This window comes from Lonchura striata, chromosome 4 (genome assembly GCF_050655825.1).
Source record: "Lonchura striata isolate lonStrDom1 chromosome 4, ASM5065582v1, whole genome shotgun sequence".
In the NCBI taxonomy this organism is placed as follows: Eukaryota; Metazoa; Chordata; class Aves; order Passeriformes; family Estrildidae; genus Lonchura; species Lonchura striata.
Genome location: NC_140706.1, coordinates 40,885,318 through 40,909,149, shown reverse-complemented (window position 1 = coordinate 40,909,149; position 23,832 = coordinate 40,885,318). Strand labels below are relative to the sequence as shown.

Genomic DNA, 23,832 nt, shown 5'->3' with positions numbered 1-23,832 from the left:
CCTTTTTTTTAAAGTTTCAATTAAAAAGAAGAATAGATAGGAATAGATCAGCTCTGCTTTGGATAGGCTAAGAGCAGCATTCCTTAATGAAACTTCCCACATCATAGTTAAAGCCAAAAGTTGTGTGTATGGGGAAGAAAAGGACTAAATCATTAATTTAAAAGCCACATGATTGAATGTCTTGATTAGTCTGGAGTACTTAATAGCAATACAGTTGACAAAGATAATCTGCATCTTTTAGAAGTTTTATTCAAGGAGGCCTATCTACCATAAAAAGCACCTCTTGACCTCATTTCTTGGACTCCGATTCCATGTAAAACATATGATTCAACTGTTATGTAGTCTTACCTAGAAATTATAGACACTGGTTTTCAGAAGTGAATTCTTTTCTAATAATCAAGTAACACTGCAAATGTGCATTTATAAATCTTGCTTTTTCTTCAATATGGATTCTCAGCACCATGCAGAATGAGTACAGGCAAATTTCTACTTTTTCTGAAAACATATCAGAAATAAGTATTAAATAGTTTGTTTTTCTACACCCCTAAGACTTAGATGTCACAGGAGGTCTTTCTTTTTCTTAAAATGGTTTGGCAAAAATAAAACACCTTGTACATCTTTCTGTTCTATCACTATTTGGTTAAATTTTCATTTTTTCTTTTTAAGTCTTTCATTTACATATTCACTGCTTTCACATAATAATTTAACTAGATTGGTTTCTTGGTTTCTAGATTGGTTCCACAGAGCAGGCTCTCACTGCTGGCAATGAGAAAACAGTGTCAGGAGCAGACATCATCCTCTTTTATGTTAGATGAAATAGCATGAAATGAAGAGAAGGAGGAACTATGTGGAGGTTAAATCCACAGCAATCCACACAAAGATATTGCTTAGCCGAAGTGCATCCAAAAGGGAGCCACACTTCTGAATGCTGTTTCTTGTTATATTTTCTAATTTGGATATCCAAACTTCCAAATATGTGCTGGTAATGGGATATTTCTTTATGTACATTGATAAATGCGTAAAATCTACAAGTTATCATTTAAAGATCTATTGTTCTTAATCTGCATGCACATTTTGATGCAACATGCAAAAGAAGAAGTAAGTCAGATGTCTCTGGTCATGGGGTCCAAACAGCTGGATTACATGATCTCAGAGGCTTTTTCCAGCCTAAATGGGTCCCCAGTTCTGTGGTTTAACCAGCTAACATTATTCACTTCACGAAGGTCAGAAATCCTATTAACCTGAGATAATTTCTGTTTTAAGTGCTTAACTGAAGTGTCAAAACTTTTAGTGGTGAGTTATGTGTACTCATAGTAGAATACAGCAGAGAATGGAAAACTTGTGATATTTAAAGCAAAGAAGAGATTAATGAGTTAGAATCCAACAATAATGCATTTATTTAAGCACATTCTGCAAACTGATTTTTCTCAAAATAGTTCTGTGAGGTCTTAGAAAACAGATTTGCTAAAATCTGCTAAAATATTTTACTTCAAAACAGAACAAGGGGTTCCATATTTTATAATACTTCAGGAGGGTGGAATCTTGTAGGGCACAAGGCACAGCCACCTCCCAAATCTAAACTTGTAGCTCTATATTCAATTTAAATTCTTAATAGTTATAAATAATTCTTAGTAAAAAAGGTATGTGAATTAATAAAATATATCAGACAGTCCTGTCTCCAGCTGACCAAGAAATAATGTATTTTCATTGCTACAAGATTAATCTTGAGTATGCTTCAGAGCTTCACTTCAAATTATGCTGGCTTAGTTTCATTGTAAGAACTATTATTGCAATCCTTTTAGTCGTTACTAAAACCACAATAAAGGGAGAAAAAATAAAAAGAGAAAAAAAACAGATTATGTTTCATATTTCAAATACAGTGTTAGGGCTCCCAAAACACTTTTTTTTTTCTCTGTCTGGAGTCTTATAAAAAGCATAACTGAGATTATTTTTTAAAGACTTACTTGACATTGATAGTGGAATCTGAAATTGCAGCTGATGTCCAGCTTGCTTAGCTCTAGTGCCTCTGTAGCAAAATAAGAGACTAGAGAGCAAAAGAAGACAGAGAAAGAGATAATAGAATCTCCCACTGCCACTCTTCAGGTTCTTTTCCTCAGACTGTTTGGGCTGGCTGTTCTCAAACCTGTTTTTCTACCATCAGCACTGCAAGATCTTCATTCTACATTTTGTGGGTTTGTCTCTCCATCCCAAGAACATACCAAAGTTGGGATAAATTGCATAACTTAGCTGTAATTTCTGTTTTGGGGTGGGGGTGAGAGTGTAGATACTTCACAGGAAAGAATGGAAGACAGGCTTGCCCTTTTTGACAGAAGAAAATTTAGGCAATTGGTTATGATCTTTTAGGTTTTTTCTGCCTTGAGGACAAGTTAATGATACCCAGGTAATTCTTTGCTGCTCTGTTCTTTTGAAAATAATGTGTTTTCAGAAAATCCTGTAATCTGAATATCACCAAGTAATTTCCATGTTCATTGCCTTTTTAATTTCATTCCCGTTTCTCATTGCAGCTTTCTCTTAAGGCTTTGCTACAAATATTTTCTGTCTCATCTGCTGGATTTCTTTTTGCTTCCATGCATGAATGCACATGTAGGCAAACTTCCTCCTGTATATGATATTGTGTCATGAAGTCACTTAAATCTGCCTTTTGTTTATGGAAACTTAAGAGAAATATTACAAATGTCTGTTGTTTGTAATTTAAAGAATTTAGTTTTCACTAGTCAGTGTTTCACTTTTGCTTACTTTATGCATGGCTGACTGGATTAACTTGCTCAGAACAGCAAGCTCAAAATTAATTTCCTTATAGTAATCTCTACTGTCCTTAAGTATTGAAATTCAGAATGCTGAATTCTAGATGAGGTGAATTATTGTTGCTTGAGAGACACTAATTGATTAATAAACATCTGTCCTTAATTTTTTGGCTAAAGTAAATTTTCTGTTACTGGATTGCTCAGATTAAAAAAAAAAAATAAAGAACATTCATTCATGTACTACTAGGTTATAAAATACAAAAATAATTGTAAGATAACTGGCAAACACCGCAATAGAAGAAACCGTTTACCCTAGGATTACATAATTTAAAAAATGCCATTCCAGGTATGAAGCTTCAGAGGTCTTTTTTAATTGTTTTTTTTTTATTACATATGTTCAAATCATTACCTCATAAATGCTGTGTTCCAAATGAGGGAAAAAAAAAAAACATTACTTGCCACAAACTTCTTTTCCCTTTGGGGCTCCAAGAACCAGGCTAAACACACCCAATAGTGATTGTGAGAACGAATTAACTCCTGGGAGAGCAGTTTCCTTTATTATGATGGTTAATCCTTCCCTTTCCAGGCCTTCCAGGTGGGATGGTACTGACTAGTACTGTGTATTTAACACATTTGGATTGGTGCCTTCATTTCTATTCAATACCTAACACCACTTGAACAAAACCCCAGTGTTTCATATGGCCAGCCTTCGACTTGATATTGCTCTGCTGTGAGAAAGAAATTAGTGAAATTGAGAAGTTACACTAAGGCAAAAAACACGGGGGCAAAGGAAAGCTTACCTTGATGTACTTTCTATTGGAAATCATGTCAGAATATGGAACTAGAACTTGTTTCTAAACAGAAATTGTAATCAGATATAATTTAAATTCTGTTTATTTGGGGAGAGGAAAAAGAGTGGAGCAATAGAAAGGTATGACTGTTCATTAATTTGTGGCTTTGTTAGATATTGTGCTGAACCCTCATCCTCTGGGAAAGCCCTACAAAATTGGAGGGTTTGGATGGAACTAATTTTACTTCATATTGGGGTTTTTAGAGCTATTATCCCTTTCAGTTCTTTATGCACACCAGAATCTTTTTATTCTGTGCAATCAGAACAAAACAACAAATTAATAAAAGGTATAAAATCCAAATCCTGTGGCAATGTGCCATGTCACCAGTCTGAGTTGTTCTACTGGCAGTTTCCAGCTCTGGAGTGGATTTATCTGGCAGTTAGACAACAAGGATCTTCCAACCCTCTAACTGGATTAACTAGACTGAATTATCTGTGGCATAACTGATAACTAGTGATGTTGTTGTGAGATCGGAGGTGGTATTTTCAAAAAAGATAGCACAAATTTTCTGCTTTGGAAAATGCTTCTGAAATGAAAGCATTGTGTAATCCACAGCAAGATATGAAGGTACTTTATGAAATTAAAATCCAAGATAATTATCAGATTGGCATGCAAGAGTCATATTATATGCACCATTTTTGCTAAAACCCATTGCACTGTATTTTGTTTAATGGAAGCAAATATAAACATATCTGTGTGGTTCAAGCACTCCTAGAGCGACATCTAATATAGTTTGCTAAAGATAAATGTAATGCAATGAAACTGAAAGTGTATTTCTGGTTGCAAAAGTAATAGCTAAATATAAAAAAAATTGCTAGTGTTTTAGAAATGAATCTGTCATTCTGAATAAATTACACTGTGTCACTTGCACCCAATCAAACCTAAAATTAAAAACATAATACATATGCAATATGTACATTTAGAAAATGTTATGGACTTCAGGGCTGGACAACTATGGAACCAAAGCGGAGGCGCAAATTACAGAAAAGGCAGTGTGGTAATAACAGTTAAATTACATTTCTGTGAGTGCCCTGTACAGCTATTTAAATCCTTTAAGCCATAGACACTTTGTCTCAAGGATTAATGCCAAAGAATCTATTGCCACTAGACCAAGGTCTATTTTGGTATACAAATTTTGCCCAAGATTTTACCCCAAGTGTGTGTATATTAACAGCAGTAAAGTACAAGTGTATAAACTCTGTTTTGTTCTTGTATGAAACTGGAATCTATTTTCATTATGTTATTTATGGACAGTTTAAATTTTAGTTTTATTGACATTTAATAATATGAGATGCCTGTTAAATTTTCCCAGATATCACTAGAAAGCTTCTCCAAAAAAACGCATTTTAGGAGAGTCTTTATAAAATTACATGATGAAAAAAAAAAACCTATTCTCACTGATAAAGTTATAATGAGTTAAATGAAATTATGCAGAAGTCAACTTTTTTTTTCTGTCTGAAATACAGTGGACTAACTTCATCCTTGTCTCAGTAATACATTACTCAAAAATCCTTTGTTTAGTGGGAAGAAGCGGAAAATTCTGAACAAAACCAGGAAAATTAATCTAAGAATGAACTCCATTTCTTCATTCACTTCTACCTATTGTTGTAATGGTCAAATTCAGACAAATTATTTTTTAAAAATACCATTTTAACCTGTTGTATGTTCTTTTCTGTTATTTGGTGATTCAAATGCATCTGATCAAAGCTGGTCAGTCACTAGTCACCTCCATTCTTTGTGAATTAATTAAACATCTTGTAAGTTAAAGTAATTCATAGCTGTAAACTCTTATAATCTTTTTCTAATTATTCATCTTTACAAATGAAGGTAATGGGCCTATGAGATTTGTTCTTCATTATGCTAAAGGTTTTCTAAAGCCATTTCACATGCCCTTAATATACCATTCAACAAAATGGGATAAATTTTAATCACTGTCAGCTTGAAGTATTCAAGCTAGCACAAAAATTACAGGTAAAATCAATTTTAACTTCAATATTTTATGAGTTGCTTCTGTTTTATTAGAACAAAACATTCTGTATCAAAGCAAGACTATTTTCAGTCTTCTGTTTCTCCAGCCCATCTCCCACTGTGTCTAGAAGTACAGCAACTAAAAAATGTTATGTAAGATTGGAAAAGTGTCACCCATTTTTCATGAGTGCATTTCAAGATCTTGGGCTTCTGTAGGTAGAATAATTTTCCATCAGAAAAATACAGGGTGGATTCTTCCATAATCACTCCTTGGTTCCTGGCATTTAAGGAGCCTTTTTAAAAAGCAATTGGATTTCCCCAACCCTTTTGAAGTGCTAACTCAAAGTGAGAGAAAACAAGTCAGCTTATTTGGCTGATGGAATTTATGAGTCATTTTGGATTCATGACACTGGATTTCATGTCATTCAAATTCTTGAAAAGACAAAAATATTTTCCTGGTATTATGATATGCCTTTTTTTGAACTGATATGTGGCACAGTTGAGACTGGTGTGACTAGTGGGTACCAAGCAATGAGTGATGCCTTTGGTTGGTTTCAGTGCTCATGACTCACTCCCACCAGCCCAGAACTGTTCCCTTTAAGGAGTCATGCTCGCCTGTTTTATGGAACCTACAAGTGTTAAGTCTGTGTTCTTATTGTGCATGTGCCTTATTTGGTTTCTCAAACAGCACTTGTGACCCAATCACTGTATTTCAAAAAATGCACAAAACTAGCAAGCCTAATTAATCAATTTAGTTGGAAGCCAATCCGTGGTGTCCTGGGAACATCTTGTTCTTGGCTTTCCCAAATGCGTTCCTTCTTTCTATTTCATTTTATGACTGTTTAAAGAGGAGCTGTCATGTTCTTTCCCCAGTGATTCTGCATCCATGCAACAGAGTAAAAAGCCTTATCCTCTTTACTAGATGACAACCAAATTCATGCTTATTCCTTTAGCAAAGGAAAGCAGAGTTAACTTAGTCATATATTTAAAGACAAGCTGTGAAAATTATCCACTTTCCTCATTGCCACACGCGTCTTATAGCAATAAGCATCTCAAAGCAGCCAGTCTGGACAAGTTAAAAAGGTGCACAACAGGAATTCTTGTTTTCATTTTGAAAATTTGAGATTAATCTGGGGTATTGCAGGGGACCCTAAATATACAACAGCCAGAAATATTTAATTTGCACTATCATGAACATGCTGCTAAGTTGAACATTTTTCTATATTTGCACTATCATGAACATGCTTGTAAGTTAAACATTTTTCTATATTGAGACAAGAGACAGAAAGAGGTTTTTTTGTGGTTTTTCTGTTTGTACTGATACCAGCTAACCTATTTCTTTGCTCTTTGTTCTTGGAATATTGCAAATATTTTAATATTTTTGCTTAACATTACGAAAAGAAATTTTCTGGTACAGAATATCTGAAATGTGTGCAATTATCTCTATGTCACAGGAAGCCTGGAGATAATTTTCTTTATGAGGTATACAAAGAAGAGGCTCCTTTACTTGGTATCTATAAAAGCAAACCTTCTAATAAGCAAGTCTGTCGTGTGTTTATCACTTTTCATCTTTCAGCTGCTAAAAAAAAGGGACAAACAAGATATGAGAAGAGTGGTTCAATTTTTTCATAGTGGAAAATCAATCAAATGTAGAAAAGCCAACAACTTTAATACCACATGACAAAGATGGAGTGATAGATCATTATCTTGTCATGGTGAACTCCAATGTCAGTAAATTCTTTATTTGCAGAACAGTAACCATATTTTTTAATAGCTGTTGTTGCAGTGCTATCCTCGTCCATTTTCCTCACATAAAAGACCAAAATTAAATTTCCTCAATCCAAAAGATAATTGTTTGAATATTATCTAGCATTTTACAACAGTTTTTACTGTCTTATCTCCTGTCTACCTTTGTCAGCTTTACCAAATATTTCCCCAGAGAACTGGGGGCTTTTCCATACATAAATCTCCTGCAATCAGCAGGGTCCAAACTTCTGTCTTTTTTTGCCTAAACAAAGTGATGTTAACAAGTCAGTGGACAAAGACCAGTGCTTTCACTGATTTTACAGCTGGGATGAAGTTGTTGAGTTTTGAAGCTGTGTTGTCTCCTTTCCCAGGCAGATATTTACATGCCAGGGTACTCCAACATAGCACAAATTAATAACGCAGAGATTCAGAATAGATATCATCAAGGCTATAAATGTACAGAGAATTCAAAACTTTGACCATCGTGAGGGACTTATTCTTTCTGGCAAAGTACAGATTTCTAAAATGAAACAGTAAATTCATTATTAGTTCAGGGATTAATATTATTTGAATAGTTAATAATAATTTTTGGAACATGCTGTGAAAGTCAGCATGATTGAATGATACTGTGAGAAGATAAATCCTTTATTCGAAATTTAAACTGCATGGAGATCAGCCCCTTTAAGCACAAGGTTCACATCAGTCTAAATATGTCTTTAGCATGTAGAATTAAAAGCTTGATAAAATGCGAGAGGTTTTTTGATAGTCTGTTTGGGATGTTTTCATTTATGGTGGTTTTTTCCATACTGGTATCTCTTACCAATGTTTTGGTAGGTACTCAGACTGTATCACTTAAGGGAGCCTCAGTTGCCTGTTCAGCCTTTTGCAAAGAAAGAGACCTAAGACAATAAGTAGTACACATACACTGCTTAACAATATGCCTACATAAGCTTTTCTTGCTACTTCTTTTTGGGTGGAACAAGTTAATCATAATGTTCTGAATACAAGCACAGAGCAGCAGAGAAATTCATGAACAATATAAAGTGTGAATTTTATTTTTTTGTGCAAGTGTGAATTCACCCTTTGTCTAGGACGTAGCTAAACTTTTGGTACCTACACATAAAAGTCTTAAGGAGCTGATGTTCTTTGAGTAATTGCATGGGTTATATACTTGTGGATAAAAGGAAATCAACTTTTCTGCATCATTCAGTGGTGGTTAGTATACAACTTTCTATTCAGGATGCTTCTGACAGCAAGGATAACTCTGCACATATAGAGGATATTTATCTCCATTTTCTGTAGCTACAGCTCTTACACTCCAATTTTTCAGAGTTGTAAACATTGTCAAGGGCTTAACTGGAATTAAGTTTTTCTGGAAGGGATTTTTTTATGAATCTGAAATACTTGACTGAATTTCAGGTGATTTTCTCAAGAGAAAAATGAGTGCAAAAAATCAGATGTTGTCCAAGAACATTCCTTGTTATTCTGGGGAAGTTTTGTGAAAGATTTATATTTTGTCTTTGAAAATAGCCCAGAAAAATAGTTGCATGTTTCAGAATTAGCAGTTTTTCTACCAGAACAAGCTTCACATCACAGTTAATAAAGTTTGTAGAGAGTATTTGAAGTGCCCTAAAATCACAATGAAATTTAAAATAAAATCTGTATTTTGGTTTTTTTTTGTGACAGTATGCATTAGGTCAAATGGTAGCTCTAATAAGAAAGCGATACTCTTTTTTGAAAGAGCTTTAAAAATTAAATCAGGAGACCGTTGGAGAAAGGTACTGGGTAGGTTTAGGGAAGCTTTGGAAATGAAGACCACTGGATTGTGTTCTGTCCTGATGATGCTTTTCTCCATTTCCAGCATGTTGTGCACTGAACAAATTTAATTCTAGTGTAATTTTAAACCCTCTCCATAGTATGCTCTTGGGAAGAAGCTGGTCTTGTACAACAAGCAATCTGACTTGGCATCCTGCAATCCATCACAGAAGCAGTAGTTAAATCACATTTTTTGGGGGAAAAAAAATGGTGATGGTAGAATTGTCCCTCAGGTGCACTGGTGGGACTGCTAAGGCATCATGCCTCTGCAAATGTGAGTGATTGCAGCTGCTGCAGCACACAGAACTGAACAGAGGACAGGCTGGGTCCTGCAGCCACCCTGGCTGTCCCTTATCAGCATCCCTCTACCTTTCCCCTCAGCACTGCATGAATGAAGTCCTGTGTTCTCTGAAGTTCCTTCCTGGAAAGCATGGGCTCAGCAGAACAGCATCTGTGTATCTAAACTTCACATTGATATGTTCTGAGCAATATCACCACAGCTTTTTGATCAGACTGACAGCTCTTCTGAAGGATTCATAATTGGCCCCTTCATGATGTCTTACTAAATTTTCAGCAAAACTGTGTCACAGATTTAATCCTAGTTGCCTTGTTCTTTGATCCTTGATCCATTTACACCAAGTTTCTTTAAAATTAGAATATAATCAAACACATATAGATCTGACTTTGTTTAAAGGGGCTTATCTATCTGGGTCTAAAGTTTTAGCACAAATTAATGTCATAGAATGGTTTGGGTTGGAAGGGACCCTAAAGATCATCTAGCTCCAACCACCCTTCCATAGGCAGAGATACCTATAGCTTATCTGGTATATTGTTATAATAAATAGTGAAACAATCCTTTAAAATCGTGGCCTTAGGTAATTTGTCTTGTATCATTAACATTTTGATCTTATTCTGAGGAAGAATAGGGAGGAATTACCTGTTTGCTTTATATCAAAGGAAATTTTAATTAGCTAACAATATAAAATATTTTGCCAAGTTTAATAAGTACTTAATATAGTGTTTTAATTTCATCTCCAATGAATTAATACATTTCTGTTGCTTCATATTCACATTCAAATGTAAATGAGTACTTACAGAGGCATAATATCAAATACTTTTAAACACATCATAAAACAAACATATTTTTTCTGTTCCCATTTAGTCATCTGTGACTCTTTGGAAGATCATGTTTCTGGAGCTGTCACCAGGTGCCCCCTGGGCTACTTTCCATGTGGCAACATCACAAAGTGTTTGCCCCAGCAGCTGCACTGTAATGGTGAGGATGACTGCGGCAATCGGGCTGACGAAGACAACTGTGGTACGTGGCTGCGACTTTGCTTCGTGTCTTGCTCATGTAGTCACTGAAACCCAGGCAGTGCTCACACCAAACAGGAGGCTGTGCAGTGTCAGCAATAGGAAAATTACATGTTTTGCAGGGGTTGCAGTAGGTCTGCTTTAGCTAATAAAGCCACCTTCTTTCCTTAGCAAATCATGTGCTAGGGAAAGAAGAATGGGCTGCATTTTTCTTTGTATATGGTATCAGTTATCAGTATCCAATTTTTTCCCTGCTTTGAACCTCTTTGTACATGTTATTTTGATGTCTAAAAATGGATCTTTCAAAGATGTGTTCTCCAACAGAGTTTATGAAAAGCTTAATGTGACTTAATGCAGGAAACATAATTTAGAAAAATTTTCAAGGTTCTTCAGAAATTATTTATGTCCTAATTTGGGAAACATGTGCATCGGTAAGTGTACTGTCCAAGCTGAATTATCAGCAGGCTTTGGTGGTTGAAAATGTAAAAATCTCAGGGCATACACATAGTCAGGTCACTTGTGCATGCTGTTTTGATCCTTGTCACTCCTAGCCCCTCTGGATAGTAGCTGTGATCTTCTCCTGGCTTGTAGGCTTTGGCTTTACCTCTCCTGCAAACCAGGTAGGGCCAGGGCTTTGCATGGGCACTTACCTGTCCATGCTGCTTCTTTGTGAACATGGCCCTGGCACAGCTTTTGTCTATGCTGAGTAGCATCTCTCATGCAGTGTTTGGACACAGCTCTGAGGTGGCACAGACATGGGACAGTCTGGAAAGGGACCCCTATGTTCTGTGAGGAGAGAGCTTCACCATTTGGTTGTGCGCTAAGAACACAGGGAGAGAAAATTGGCCCTAGCACATTTTATTTACTGTTGTTACTTCCAGCCTGGCTATTTCAGAGGTGCCCTCCAGAGCTGCTGATCCATGGAAGATGGGGGAAGTAGGCTTCCTACTCCTTACAGTTTTCCTGTAGCCATGGCGGGCAGGCAGGTGCACCATGCTCTGCCTCACACGCTGCCTCCAGCTCCCAGAGCCAAGCAGCTGAACTGTTTGTCCCAGACAGGCATGTTGCCATCAGATCTGGGTGGGGGGACTGAGAAGAATTAAAATATTAAGTAAAAATACCCTGCGATGTATACTGAAAGAAATTTTCTGAAAGAAATTTCAAACAAAATATGGTAAAGGTATTTTTCACCAGCACTCTCAGTAAAGCCAATGAGGTTTTGAAAGTAGTTGTTCTCATTGCATGTGAAGATGATTTGTGTACCTATGTGAAGATTCTTATTATTATACCTATTCTATTTCAGGGTCTTAATCCATATTAAAGTGATTTTTAATTCTAATCCCATATAGAGGACCTGCACCATTTTGTAGTTTTTTATGGTTTGCTGGTGCTACAAACCTACTTTCTGCTGTAAATAGTCAAAGTCCTGAACAAAAACTGTTTGCTCTGTTTTTTCTGAGTCATCTTGACCTACAGTAGCAGAAATTGCCAGTGATGATTCCTGCACATGTTTAAGTCCAAGGAGAATAAACAATTGCTTTATCAATTTTTCATTTCTGTATAATACCACAAAGTCTATCATAAAAGGACTTGCTGAAAGATACAGCTTAATATGATGCTAATATGATGCCCATTACACAGTTTTCTAATGGGAGGTACAAGACAGTATAGGATCATAGAATTTTTTAGGTAGGAAAAAAATTTAAGATCATTGAGACCATTTATCAAAGAGCTCTTTGCATCTCATCTTATTACTGACACAGAACTGAGATATTCTTGGTTTATGAATAACCAATTTCAAAAATTCAATTAGAAGTAACATGGGTAGTCAGTGAGCAGGGAGATTACTGGAAGAAGTGATTTAGTACTGAACCCTGAAGCAATGAATAACAAAGTCCTTAGTAATGCCTTATTGTTCTTCTATAGAAATGAACATACAAGACAATTCAGCTGTGATATTGAATCCCTTTCTGTGTATTGTAATTCAAGAATGAGCTAATCTTGATTTTTGAAAACTTAAATTACAAAAGATGAAGAGTCATTGTATGGGCCTACAGGGAAGAACTATGCCACTTGTGTTTTTCTCATATCTTGACCCCCTCTTCTCACTTAGAAATGCATTAGTGTAATATTCAGCAGTAATGTTTTCTCAAAAATTGGTATTGCAGCCATACTTTGTTGTACAGTTAAAGAAATAGTCACTTCTTTGTCTGAGTATATGGAATGTTCTGAGGAGATTTTCTGCAATGATTCCACACATAGTAAGTGGGGAGATCTTTGTGGGGTAACTCTGGTTTTGATTATTCATCTTAGTTAAAATAGAAGAAAAGGGGCCTCAATAATTAGTTCCTGAGACACAGAAACCATATGTCTTTGTTTTTCCCACCACTCCTAGGATCTCTTCAAGATGCCTGCCTCATGCCAGCAGTTATATCTGGCTCCTTCTCCCCATTTTTTTTAAAGTTTACAACTAGTTTTCAGTTAAAGTCATTGGTATTGGTTACAGAAAAGAAATTAAAAATTAAGTTATTCAAGTGTAGTAATTGCTTCATTCAGTGCCATGGAAATTTTAATCTTGTCCATTAAGTATTCTAATTAAATAGCTCAACTTTTCAGTTCCTGAACACTTTTGCATCAATTTGAGGAACTCTGAGGTGACCAATCTACAGGATTAAACCCAACAAGTGCAGGAGGGGAAAAAAAAAATCTACGTAGACCCTCAAAGCAGTTCAAAAATACCCCTTTTTTTTAGTGCATGTATTTCAAACAAAGCTAGGTAAACAAACTGTTTCACTAACAGTAATGATAAAGCACCATCTAAAGTCTGCAGTAAAACCAGCCTATATAGCATGGAAATGTAAAGTAAAATATGTTATTAGAAGTTTTACTCAAACTGTCTTGTATTGGTTCCTTTCTTCTTTTAGTGAACAAATTTGTCTCATTCCCAACTTTATTTCTATAAGGAAATTATAGTTGTAATCTTTGCAAGATTATATTTGTAAGAAATTATTGTTGTAAAAAATTGTTGTAGTCTCTGAGGTTATTTGCAGTATTAATCTTGCCTCAGGCACTGTGTGCCTGGTAACAGCAAAATATGATTATGAATATTTCAAATGAACCAAATCCTCACTGAGACATGCGTTTTCAAAAGTGCTGTGATCAATGCTCATTATCCAGATTAGGCACACAAAGATTTGTGGTGCCCTCTTCAATTCTGCTTCCTCTTGCACTTCCACCCTCCTTTCCACATCCAAATAATAAACATAAAAATAAGGTCCTGAGTAGTGAAGATCTCAAATTAGGATCATAGGTAGAGTCAGGAACAGAGTCAGAATTCCGTGTTAGTGTTTAACCTCAGGGCATGGATATCCTGCTTGCCAGCTCAGCCTCAGCATTTCTTCCACTTCTGGAAAGGAGTGAATTATAGCTGATATTTCACACTTGAGCGGAGCCACTCATGTCTGAAAATTCATGCCTTTGCCACCAAGTTTTCTTTCCAAAAATCAATAAAATACTGTGTGCTATACCCTAATGGGCAAGAGCTTGAGGCAATGTAGTAAACTGCAATAAGAGAAGGCAGCTGGCAATTTATCATGCCTGCAGTGATGGGAGGCTCTGCCTGAACGATGGATGGATAACCTTAAATATGCATGGAAAATGTAATCTCACCTTTTGAACTTGAAAACATAGTCCACTAAGAGGAAAAAAGTATCTCTGCAAATCTGTCGTGAAAATAATATTTTAAAATAAAAATAATTTAAAGTTTTGTAATTTGTCATAAAGCTTATGGTTTTGAGAAATGTCCTTTTTTAGACTCAAAAGAGCAGTAAATTTTAGTCTGCTGTTCTGCTCCATCCTTGCTAAAGTACTGAGTTCTTAATTAGGCTGAGGACATTGTGATGCAATTTAGCCTCTATCATGTTTCACTTGGAGTTATTTTTGTATCTGTTTGCAAAATTCAAAATTTGTAGGGAAATAAGAGATGGCAATTTCAGCATCCTTCTGTCCCAAGCTTGTTTAAAGATCAAATTGGCAAAGCAGAGCAAGTTTGATACTGTTTAGACCTAGTATCTTCAATATCAAACATAATGGCTTCAGCCTGACTTTCCAGGGAAGAGCTTTTCCCATTTATTTACAGCTGTAAGGTTTAAATCTGTAGCTACTTGGCATTTATAGATGGGAGGTTACAACTTTTGTTTACTTCATTGCTTTTTAAACATGTCCAAGGATAAATAGGCATAATCACAAATTCTGCTCATATAATGTCATGGCAGTGTTGACACGGAAATTGTTCCTAAAATAAGTAACAAATATTTCTCACATTGAAGACATTACTGCTGCAATGTGACTGTTCATGCAGTCTAAACAGTCTCTAGGAAATCTCTTTGATGTCCACTGGCATACTAAATGTGCCAGGTACATATTCCCAAGTACAAATTCATGGAAAGAAGAGTTTTGAGATTTCTGCCTTCACAGTGATGTTTAATGATAAAACAAAACCAAAATTAATAATAGATAAAAATAATGGGTGATTAATGCAAAACAAAAATAACAGAACAACAATATTTATGATATAGATTTGCACTGCGCCCACGTGTGTTTTCTCATTACAAGGTGTGTGTTTCTTTAGGTGAACAAATCTTGACTCGCAAAGTATTGGAAAAAAAAATATGAAAAATTAATCATAACATAAATGTACTCCATGCATTTGGAAGAAGACAGCTAACACTGCCAGCAATGATCAATGGTTATTTCTGTTTTCAAAATACCTAGAATAGTTTTGGACACAGCCAAAACAGTTCTTTCATATGCTCTTAATTAAATATTTTTATTGTATTAATAATTTATTTATAATAAGTTGTTTTATTACTTTATTATATTTATTATTTTATTATTAAATATTCTCTTTTTTTGAAATTCTCTGATATGCCTTCTACTTAGAGGGCTGAATAAGCAAGTTTTTCTTCCTAGATGAGGGTCAGGTTTCCCTGACTAAAAATCCTACTATTGATTGCAGTGATAAAAGCACAATGTTCTCAGTCAAACAACTTTTGTGGAATTATCTCTGCTGGATACAACACAGGGTCAGTTGCCATTTTGTAGTCATAACATACTAATTAAAAATTGCTGCAAAAATTCTTAATGCAGGTATATTTTGAGAGACTGCATAGATATTTTTCCTGCCTGATTTTCTAAGACCATTGTTACAATATCTTTTCTCATATTCCATACATTCTGCTGGGTCATCAGCACAATTTGATCATCAGAACTGTAAATTAGCTGTGCTGGTTATATGATGCCAGTTATTTGGGGAGAAGCCTCCCAGTAAATTGCAGTGAGGGTTACCTCCAGTTTCTTGTTTCAAAACCACCCATCAACTGTCACATTTAGTTTGGGGAAAATATAGAAACAAAATCAGAACTCAAAATGATCTGGGCTTTCCTCTGGGCTTTACGTCCAACCTGGCCAATTTGAAAATATTTTATGTGTCTGGAAGATTGAGATTAATTCCTATTGCTCTGTCACTAATATAACTAATGCTATGTGTCAGCATCCTGTAGCTGCAGGTTCTGAAAATCCCTTGTATGTAAAGTAATGGTGGATTCATTGCTTTATAAATAATCCTGCTTTCAGATGCAAAACTTTTTCCTAACTTCCATTAGGGTTTGATAGCACATAAACACACAGTTAAAATCTATACAGCTATTGCATTTGGTATGTTCAGTTCTAATTTAAAATGCAAACAGTATGACTGATGTGATATCTTCAGTCACAACATCTGGCTTATGAAGCAAAGCCAATCCCAGTGAGAACTGACTTGGACTGACTCCACTAAAATCATGAGAGACTCCCACTGTCTTCAGTGAGCAAAGAATCATAACTTACCTAAGTTAAGAAACTCATAAAATGCTCATATGTTTTGAAAACCCAATGTTTGTTATCATGTACCAGCCTTCCTCAATAGATCTGGAAAACACTGGAAACACTGTGCTAGCAGTGAGATTTTTTTCCTTTAGATGAAGAAATCTAGGTTCTACAACCTGTCCCAAAAATATCAGGTATAATATACAGTTTCTTTTCATGCAGTTTGTGATATATAGATGTCATAAATAAATGCCTCAATCCTTCTTATTACAAATTTAATTGGTTGGGGAAGTACAGTTTATTCTTCATTAAAATTAGTGTTACTGCCATATCACACTACTGAATAGCTCTTATGGTCCATCTCAGAACTGGTTGTTAACATAGACTCTTCATTTATTACTAATTAATCTCTAGAGGAAGTCTTTATGTGCAAGTAACACAAATAAAAGTCCCACTTAGAATAAAAAGTATTTTAACATAAGTATTGTAAAAAATGCAAGCACCAGAAGTCTTATTCATTTCAAAAAAAAAATCACACACATTGGCCCTAATCCCTTGCACCTCTGCAAACCAGACTCTTTTGCCATGAATGGGACATTAAAAACCAGCAACTATTGTTACACATTTGACTACTCTTTTCATACAAGCAATATTAAAAGGAAGAATGGAAGAAAAAAAGTGCTCGTGTTTAATTCTATCTTTTTTTGTTAACAGTATCTTTAATTATGTAGAGCAGTTAATGGAACAAAGTAGCCTGAGCTATTTTGAGAGCACAAGTTTCCTCAGTGTTTAAAACTTTGGCTTCTGGACAATTTTGCTGATAGCTCTGTAAAACTGGTTTTTTGGCAGCTAGGCAATGGTTGCAGTGTGTCTGCATTTGTTTTTTAATCACAGTGTCATAGCCACATTTTTCCAGTCTACTGAAGCAAGAACAGGCATGTAGATTTAATTTGTTTCTGACTCCAGAGGGGTTTTTCACTGGCTAAATGTATTTACTATTGTGTTGCTCTCAGCCCTAAGAGTTCCCTGAACAAAGGACAGTGCTCCACTCCCCAGTTGTAAATTCACTTTTAGACGTTCATCACACACAGAGGTTTCCTAAAGAACTGGGGCAGGGAGTGGCTGTTTGAAGTCTTGCACCTATTTGCCTCTAAAAACATGAACCTCATCTGTTACTGTGTGCCACATGGTCACCAGCTGACTGGCTTGCCTGAAGAAATAAGTTACAACAGACCAGATCTTTTTTTAAAAGGGACCGATAAAAATTAAACAGGATAAACTCACTAACAATCTGTATAATATAATGCTGATTTGTATGTGTTTCTTTGAAGGTCTATAATTGTACACAGAATTATTGCTGTTCTGTAGGTTCATTAAATAATGTTCTATATTTCCATAGCAGAAATCTAAATTTCTATGCAGTATTTCAAAGCATCTATACAAAACATATGTTTTAATATTACAAGATTGCTTATAAGGGATGAAAAATTTAATTTGTGTCACAGCACATTGCAGAAGACCTTGATATTTTCATATTTCAAATTAATACTAGTAATTAATAATGTTATAGTTGTTCTTGTGCTCTCCTGGCATAGCATTTTTACCATCATACCTAAAATACAGGATTTGAATGTATGAAGTGCTATTTAGTTTTGAGCCTAGATAGAAAATTCTGTTTGCGAGGCATAAAGTAAATATTTATAGTATACTCAAATATGTATCAAATACCTGGGAAAACACAGAATTTTCAATCTTCACATGGAAATTTTTTGTATATGGCCAAATTTTATTGTCATTGCCATCCATCCACAGTATATGGCACCAAAACAATAGGATTTACTCTGATGTGCAAGTATTAGCACATGGAATAGCTTTGCTGAAATTTTTAGGATTTTTAATCAGTTTTGCTACTGTGATTTTTAAATCTTGTTGGTAATTAAGAGGAACTTGCATTTCATTAGACTTATGTGTCTCCTGGTCTTCACTGTAGTGGCTTACTGCTGAAGGAACTTTCAAGCAACTAAAGGTTCTATAGATGTATTCATGCTGTTAGATTATTTTAATTTTTAAAATTTAATGTACTTCAAGAAAAGCAGAATATAAAATGAGAAAAATGCATATATATTAAAAATATTGTTATAAAACTAGAAAAATCTATGCACATGTTTCACAGGAATAAAGATCAAACATTAAGAAGATGTTTATCTTCTGGAAAATTTAACCTGCCTGTTTTCTTAAAAGTTGCACTAGCTTAATTAAGTTGCCCTAGAATAATAAAAAACCTTGTGTAAGTATGTAATCTAGTTCATCCAGAGAACTGTAAACCCTATGCAAATTAATTTGTTTCCTGTCTGGTTTACTATGATTGCATTGTCACATATAAACAGACAAGCTGCACAAGATTTCAATTAATCAGAAGTAGAAGACACAGTATATTTGCAGTGACATGCAGAGTGGTGTGGGGTGATTTACCTTTGAATTTATTTGTAAGGTGTCCAGCTCTAAGTTCCTAATTTTTTCTGCTTGGATAGTTAAACTGAGACAGTGAAATTGCATCCCAACTTTGCCCTGCCTCCAGGCACCGCAGCCCTTGGTTTTGTAAAATCTCTGTGTGGTTTTGGTCTTGCTATAAGTTATGAGGCTGTATCAGGATGCCTCAACACTGTGGAAAAAAAAAATTATATTCCTTCATTTGTAAATATTTTTAGAGGAAATGCTTCTTGTCTGTAGGACATGGGTCTTCCTTGCAACAAAAGATAGTTTTGTGAAAAGCCTGAAGTAATTCTTTACAGCCAGAAAAGGTTTATTTGAACAATTGACAAAAAGAAATATATCCACAGGTTATGACCACCAACAGCAAAGGCAAACTCAAAGGGCAACACAGTGTCTCTTTAGAGTGTTTATGCATTTAGATGATTGCATTTCTCTGTATAATACCCATCAAGATGTGGCTGAGAGAAGGGGGAAGTCATATAGATATAGCATCCTCTTCATGAGTTCCATATTAAGTAAGAAATATGTCTTTAATTGAGAAATTATGATACTTTCTTGGATCTGTCACTGAAGTGATTACTCAAATCTGTAGTTTGTCAGGATTAACATGCTCTTTCTCATTCCCATCAGAAGTGGTGATTGGAAACTTTCAGCAAGATAGAATTTATTAATCTGTAGTCAGATAAATCCAGTTTGCCACCACTTATTTCACTTATCCCATGCAGAGGAAGACTTGATGATGCCTTGTTTTCTCTGATCTCTTTTTTTTTTAACAGAACCACATCCAACATAATCTATTTTAGAACTGGCTCAGGGTAAAAATAATTTATCATCTGAGCTGTACTCCCTCAAATTATAGATTTGGGATTTCAAGACCAGTACTATTACCAGTCATTTCTTAAAGTGTTTGGAGATCCTTGCCTTGAAAGAGGTAAAAACAGGCCACAAACCTTCATCTAAACAACCAAAAAGTGATTTACAGTTCTGCCAGTGAGTGTTTCACTAAATGTTCATACTAAACATAGTATTGAACTGAATTCTTTCAGGATTTGACAAAAATCCTGAAAAAAAAAAAAAAAGCTTGGATCAAATAGAGACTGTCCAATGCTTGGGCACAAAGTTTGGCCCAAAACATATATTTCTGGAGGTCAAAGATGTTTAAAAACTTGTTTTATTATATTCAGATATGCCTTTTTATTTCTAGTAGAAAGCATGCCATGAGAAAAGACCATTATTTAAAATTCTCTAAAACTCACTAGAAATACCCAACAGCTGGAATCATTCCAGGACAAAATAACCCATCTTCTCTGTGAATTTTTCCCCTTCTTTTTTATGGGCACCCAAAAATACACAGCTGCCTCTAGACTTCCTCAAAAATGCTGAGGAACTTCCCTTTTGTAACAAACTGCTTCATCATTCCCATTAGTGTTCTCTTTTTCTCTGCAGATGTGAAATCATTGATGGTTACCTCTTGTACATGCTTTGTCACATGATAAGGCATTTTAAAAGTATAAAAATGTAGAATAAAATCTCATATATCCACTTTCTATGAACATAATAACAAATTAGAAAATCCAATAGTATTTTCATATTATATTCCTGACTGTGAAGCATTTATTTGGTATAATTAATACTTCAAGAATAACCTCATTTTTAAACCATTTTCCAAGTTTCTATTTAAAAATCTTAGTTTCTCTGTGTATGTTGAATTCCCACATATTGCTGAGTCCAGTCATACAAATGAAAGTCAATGGATGTGCTCCAGTTAAATATTCATGAATAGTGGTAGAGAAAACCTCATTATAGTCCCATCTACAGGGCAGTAGGTTTTAATGCACTTGCCACTTTACAAAGGGTCTGTTCTCATCACTTCATCATTTACAGATTCCATGCTGCAGGCAGTCCTAAAACTGTTCTTCTTTTGAGCATTTAAAGCAGGAAGGAGCAGGTTGGTCAATACCTTTCATTTTGTCCAAATGCATTAGGCTGCTTCTGAATATTAGCTTAATTACGTAGAATGACAAAACTAATAATGGATCAGAGCATGCAAGGTGCTCTTGAGGAAGATAGTAAAATGTTCTTAAATGTCTTATCGGGTCTGTCTTTTCTCTCACTGGACCAATTCCTGAAGACAGGTACTTAGGTTTGTTTTTAATCTTTCATCTTTTAAATTTATGCATAACAAATAAATAACTAGATGAAGGATAGTTTGCCTGAAGTTACTTAATCTTTCATATTATCATTAATCAGTAAATATAGCACATCTTTTCAGCTTAGACAGCAAAGAGGCAAGCATCTCTCAAAACCAGCTTCATCTGTAGGCAGGTGTCAGGAGATGCTTTCAAGGTCATTTCCTTGCCTGTCTGAGAAAACAACTGAGCTGTAACATGACATGAAAAATGAGAAACCATTTCAGAATGGGAAAATTTGCAAAGTAAATATTTTTATTTCTCCCTGCCTATTTTGAAGCCTATATATATTATAATAACGCTTAGTTAAATATAAAGATTTGTAGAGAAATGTCCATTAGGAATTGTGTTTAAGTATAACTAAACTATTAACTTGTGAAATGGTAGGGGTAAAGACTATTGCCAATACATTATTTCACATTATAAAGGTGAATTATAAATTATCATTTCACATTATAAAGGTGAATCTAAGACTGTAATTACTAACAAAGCAGAGCCATCCTAAGAGTTCTCATAGAAGTGTTGTTTTGCAGTAGATATCCTTAGTGTGCTGCTTTCAATTGTCATTGATGCTTTGGCTCACCAGCTAGGGAGTGCCATCCCAAGGAGCATTTCTGCTACTGCTGCATGTTCATTAAAAGAGATGCTTTAAGAGCTGAAGAGAAGACAGACACAAATTAAGAAAACTAAAGTCAGACTCAAATTAATAAAACTAACATTCCACTCGCAGCTTTTAAAGGCAAGTTCCCTTTCCCTTTCCGGCCTGTTTGGAAAGCAGCTACCTGATCAGTTTACAGGTTTCAGATATACAATAGATTTCCAAGAAACAAGTAACTAAGAGATCTGTAGTTATTTCTAGCACCACTACATCTTGAAATGACCAGTCTTTGGAAGGAACTAAGTACATGTATGCAAAGTACATGTATGCAAACCAAAGGGGTATATGGAATCATGCTTTGTTTAAGATGCATATTAAGTTTAGCATGAACATTCTGACTTGAATATGTTACATCAAGTCCCTTCTTCTCCTGAAAAGCAGTGTTCCTTTGGCCTTCATCTAGATTTTCAGGAAAGAAATTATAGGCTGTGATAGTGCAAGACTTTGTACAAACTAGTCAGAATAATAGTAATAATTTCAACTTTCCTGGACAAAGTGGCAAACCTGTGTGTCTAAGAAAGTATAAAAATATTGTTCCCTCTCATTTTTAGGCATAAATAAACATTTCTGAAGTCACAACTATACTCTTTCAGTGTGACTGTCACAACAAACGTTATTGAAGATATAATAAGATGTTACTTCTATGCAGCTAATATTGTTTTTAGATATGTAAGATTAAGCAGATGTATAAAGATAAGATTCTCTACTGGTGTATGAAATGCTCTGGAATAATGATCTGTATTAATTAGACAAAAATTAATGCAACTAAATTAAGTGAAGACATTTCTACCTTCCATTTCTATTTTAATATCTTCTATTTGTGGTCTGTTTATGTTGTATTTTTTTTTTGTTTTTTTATTAGAGGACAACAATGGATGGTCTCTGCAATTTGATAAACATTATACAAAGGACAAATACAATAAACTGAAATCTCTGTATGCATTTCAGACAAAGACACCTGAGTGCTGTAAGTGATTTCAGATGTTATTTTATTAATGATGATTCCTAGAAAGAAATACAGAGCAAATATATGCTTAGCAGGAAATTTAGTGCTGTTTCATTTATAGTAAAACATAGTTAATATCCCAAAAGAATGAATGCTAATTTGAAGCTAATTTAAATCCATTAAGGCTGATTCATTTTCTGCAAGAGAAGTGTTAAACATACTTTAATTAGCATATGCCAGTTAGGAGGGCAATATAAATGTTTATCTAAATATGCTGATACTGCTGGAGAGACTATAGAACTGACATATATTTCAGAGTGAAATTAAGGTAACATTGCTTCCAGTTCACTTCTTTGTACATCAAATGAAATTTTCAAGCTCCCTCCACTTATGCAGGTCTTTGTACAGATTTCTTGAGTCTGTTGTCTACTATAATGAGCAAAGACTCCCATTTCTGACCCATTTTTATCCATAAAATTGTGCTGCTTCTAGTAATAAGGTTGCTGAATAATCTAAAGGAGTGTTGCAAAAATCACATGCCAGATTCCTGTGTATCATGCCTAAAGGTTCAAGAGCTTTCACAGAGGTAATATAATTGTTTGTGTCCCTTTATATCTATTGTTAGATTCCTCCCAGGTCTAAATCAATTTTGTAAAAACATGTGCATTAATTGTGTTCAAAAGAGACTGCTCTGTCTTTGTGCTCGTTCTTTTATATCATATTTCTTTTCTCCATGTCCCATCACACCTCATATCCCTCCTTTTGCCCTGACCATGTTCTTGCTGTCCTGCAGTGGCTGGTGATGTGCCAGCAGAGTGTACCTGTCAAGGGCTGGAGGTTTTCTGTGATGCTGCCAAATTACGTGCTGTGCCATCAGTCTCTTCAAACATAACCATAATGTAAGTAGAGAAGTAACCTGGTCTGTTGCTCTGTTCAGGTTTGACTGTCAATCCTACAACTTTTTCACAACTACAGCCTTATAATGATCAGCTGATGCTTGGGAAGCACTGTTTCTTTCTGTTGACAAGTACTTTAATATTTTAAGTCAGATTTTCCTTACATAAAAGGAGAGGAAAGAAACTAAGGAACTAAAAAACTGCGTGAACTGATAATTTCATGTTTATAACAGTGACTTGAACTACAAATACTTCAGGATATCTAAGGAAATCTAGAAAAGAAATGCTTCCTTTTAAGACAAAATGCTTAGAACCCGTTTCTTATT

General features: G+C 35.0%; 1 protein-coding gene across 2 annotated transcripts in view; it reads left to right on the top strand.

Annotated features, from left to right (window-relative positions):
• RXFP1 (relaxin family peptide receptor 1) overlaps positions 1-23,832 on the top strand; it is an 87,620-nt gene that overhangs the window by 49,094 nt on the left and 14,694 nt on the right. For both annotated transcript variants that reach the window (XM_021539588.3, XM_085578011.1), the window contains 3 exons: positions 10,308-10,463; positions 22,527-22,631; positions 23,404-23,509. In XM_021539588.3, coding sequence (XP_021395263.1) covers positions 10,308-10,463; positions 22,527-22,631; positions 23,404-23,509 — 367 coding nt within the window. The remainder of the gene's footprint in view (positions 1-10,307; positions 10,464-22,526; positions 22,632-23,403; positions 23,510-23,832) is intronic.